We start from the raw sequence: 3,192 nt of genomic DNA on the forward strand, positions 1-3,192 counted from the left end.
TCCAGTGAACTCCATGTTTCTAGATCTATAGAGCTGTATAGTCCAGTGAACTCCATGTTTCTAGATCTACAGAGCTGTATAGTCCAGAGAGCTAGATGGTTCTGGATCTAAAGAGCTGTACAGTCGAGTGAACTAGACGAGTCACCAAGGTCTCTGTGTTGGCAGTAGCATTATTCATGTGTATGAAGACAACCAATCAGATTCTAGGAAGGGGACAGGAAGTATAAGCAGGTGGAGATCAGGTGTCAAGCCTTCTGGAGAGTTTGATCAACTCACCGTCCCTCTTCTGGTACGCAAAGACTCCAACAAAAGCAGTAGCAACAACAACAGCAACACAAGCAACACTTCGAAGGATGAAAACAAGGATGTCTCCCTTGTCCCCTGAAGGTAAATCAAGAAAATAAAATCAGCTGGGTAATGATTAATGTTGTGTCATTGAACCACATGTCTCTGGACACGTGATGCTACACACAAGACTAACACAACGTCAGTGTAACTATTCCGCTAGAATCTGTTCTGGGGTTCAGGGTCACTCAGGGACTGATCTGAGCCTATCCCTATTCATAGAACTAATTTACCCACAATCCACTTGTTCTGCTGAAGTGAGCTGCTCCTGAGAGCTGTGTGTTTACCCAGTAGCTTCAGCAGTGTCCAGGTAGACCTGGAGTGGTTGTGATGAGGTCAGGTGGAGGTGGTGAGACATTTCCCCACCTCCATCCCCTCTAACGTCAGTCTTACCCCAGTTGGTCCTGATGTGGGCGGGGTCCAGGGTTGTGGAGATGTCCTCGATGCCTTTCAGCTGGACCACACACTCGTACCTCCCCCAGTCCTCCTGTGGGACGGCCGTGAGGTCCAGGTCCACGCTGACCTGGAAGGTCCCGTCGTGGTTGGGGAGGACCTCCCCGGGGTCCACCTGCTCATGGAGCTCATAGCCGTCTCTCTCCCAGAACACCACCACCCTGTTAGGGTAGAAGCCTGTAGCATGGCACACCACTGGGGAGGAGGGGGGGGGGGGGGGAGAGAGAGAGAGGGGGGGAGACAGACAGGCAGGCAGGCAGACAGACAGACAGACAGACAGACAGACAGACAGACAGACAGACAGACAGACAGACAGACAGACAAATAGAGAGGGGAGAGAGAGAAGGGGGGAGAGAGTGAGATTGAGAAAGAGAAAGAGATATAGAGAGGGGGGAGAGAGGGGGAGAGAGAGAAAGAAGATGAGGGACGGTGAGTGGATCAAACTCCAGAAGGACTGACACCTGATCTCCACCTGCTTATACTTCCTGTCCCCTTCCTAGAATCAGATTGGATGTCTTAATACACTGGTTGTCTGGTTGTAGAAACCTCTCCACCTCTGAATGATGAACCTCCTGCAATGTCGTGTCCACAGTGATGTTGTGGCATAAAGAACAATGATAATAACATGAGGGGGGGAGAGAGAGAGAGAGAGAGGGACTCTGTCAACGCCCAGCAAGTCATGTGACCCTACCTGTTCTTTGCAGAATGCTCTTCCCATAAGCCAGGTGCTTCTTCAGCAAATCAACACACTCCTTTGTGTAATAGTTCTTCTTGTGTTCGTTTCGAGCTTTATCCTGATCCCATCTCTGTTTGGTGGGGAGAGCCTGAGGTACTGGAGCGACCCAGGTCAGGGTCTTCAGGTCATACGCTATGAAGTCCTCTCCATCATAACCATGCTGCTCATAACCATCAGTAGAATCATCCTCATCATCCCACTCACAACCAAACATCTCCTGATATACGTGGATACCTGAGAGAGAGAGAGAGAGAGAGAGAGAGAGAGAGAGAGAGAGAGAGAGAGAGAGAGAGCGCGCAGAGACAGATGGAAGGTGGGAAAAGAGAACGGGTGAGATTAGATGTATTTTATTCTGCATTCAAATGAAATACACACAGACATCACAACACAAACCACATGACATTATGATAACAATAACTAATATTAATAAATAGATTAAAGACCAGAGAGAGAACTACACCACCTACAGCCCCCTACACCTCCCTACAGCCCTCTACAACACCACCAACCCCTACAACCCCCTACACCACCCTACAGCGCACTACACTACCCAACACCACCCTACGCCACCCTACACCACCCCCAACCCCTACAACCCCCTACACCACCCTACACTGCCCTAAACCACCCTACGCACTACACCACCCAACACCCTACACCACCCTACACCATCCTACTCCATCCTACACCATCCTACACCACCCTACACCCTACACCACCCAACACCACCCTACACCATCCTACACCACCCAACACCACCCTACACCATCCTACACCACCCTACAACGCCCAACACCACCCTACACCACCCTACACCATCCTACTCCATCCTACACCACCCTACAACGCCCTACACCACCCTACAACGCCCTACACCATCCTACACCACCCTACAACGCCCTACACCACCCTGCACCATCCTACACCACCCAACACCCTACACCACCCTACACCACCCTACACCATCCTACAACACCCTACACCACCCAACACCCTACACCACCCTACACCATCCTACACCATCCTACACTGCCCTACGCCCTACACCACCCAACACCCTACCCAACCCTACACCGCCCTACGCCACCCAACATTCCCAGCCCCTACACCACCCGTCGCCCCCCTACACCACCCTATACCTCCTACAACACCCTACACCACCCAACACCATCCTACACCAGCCTACACTGCCCTACAACACCCTACACCACCCGTCGCCCCCCTGCACCACCCTATACCTCCTACACCAGCCTCACCCCACTTCAATTTCTTTCCAAACAGAATTGCCCCTCGTTTTTGCCCACACTCTTCAATCCAGTGAGTCCGTATCCCAAATCCTCGGCTGACCAGGTCGGTCCCTCACATTTGGTGGCGGTGGTGGGATATTGACGCCATCTGAGAACTGGGGAGACGAGGAATCGGAGGAGGTCGAAGCGGGCGCAGAATGGAACAGAGGCTGTCCAGAGCTGATCTACTGGGAGGGTTCCTTCTCCAGGACAAGATCAAGTGCACAGCCATGGACTTCCTGAAGAGCCTGGCCTGGACTGCCTGGACGCCCTCAAGGAGCGCTTGGCTGACTTCCCCGTTGAAACTGAGAAGGTGGGAACTGTCAAGAGTCTGTCCACCAATGAGGAACCGTCCGAGTCTGTCCACCAATG

The 3,192-nt window shown here is 52.2% G+C and overlaps 1 protein-coding gene across 1 annotated transcript; it reads right to left on the reverse strand.

Moving 5' to 3' along the window:
* Window positions 1–216: 216 nt before the first annotated feature.
* Window positions 217–1,907, reverse strand: LOC115536379 (major histocompatibility complex class I-related gene protein-like). Its single transcript, XM_030348201.1, has 3 exons — window positions 1,485–1,907; window positions 739–1,036; window positions 217–381 (listed from the first exon to the last, which is right to left on the reverse strand). Exons 1-3 carry the CDS (start codon window positions 1,890–1,892, stop codon window positions 239–241), a joined length of 849 nt encoding a protein of 282 aa, XP_030204061.1. The 5' UTR covers window positions 1,893–1,907; the 3' UTR covers window positions 217–238.
* Between the last annotated feature and the right edge of the window lie 1,285 nt (window positions 1,908–3,192).

The sequence above is a fragment of the Gadus morhua genome, chromosome 22, assembly GCF_902167405.1.
Source record: "Gadus morhua chromosome 22, gadMor3.0, whole genome shotgun sequence".
NCBI classification, from domain to species: Eukaryota; Metazoa; Chordata; class Actinopteri; order Gadiformes; family Gadidae; genus Gadus; species Gadus morhua.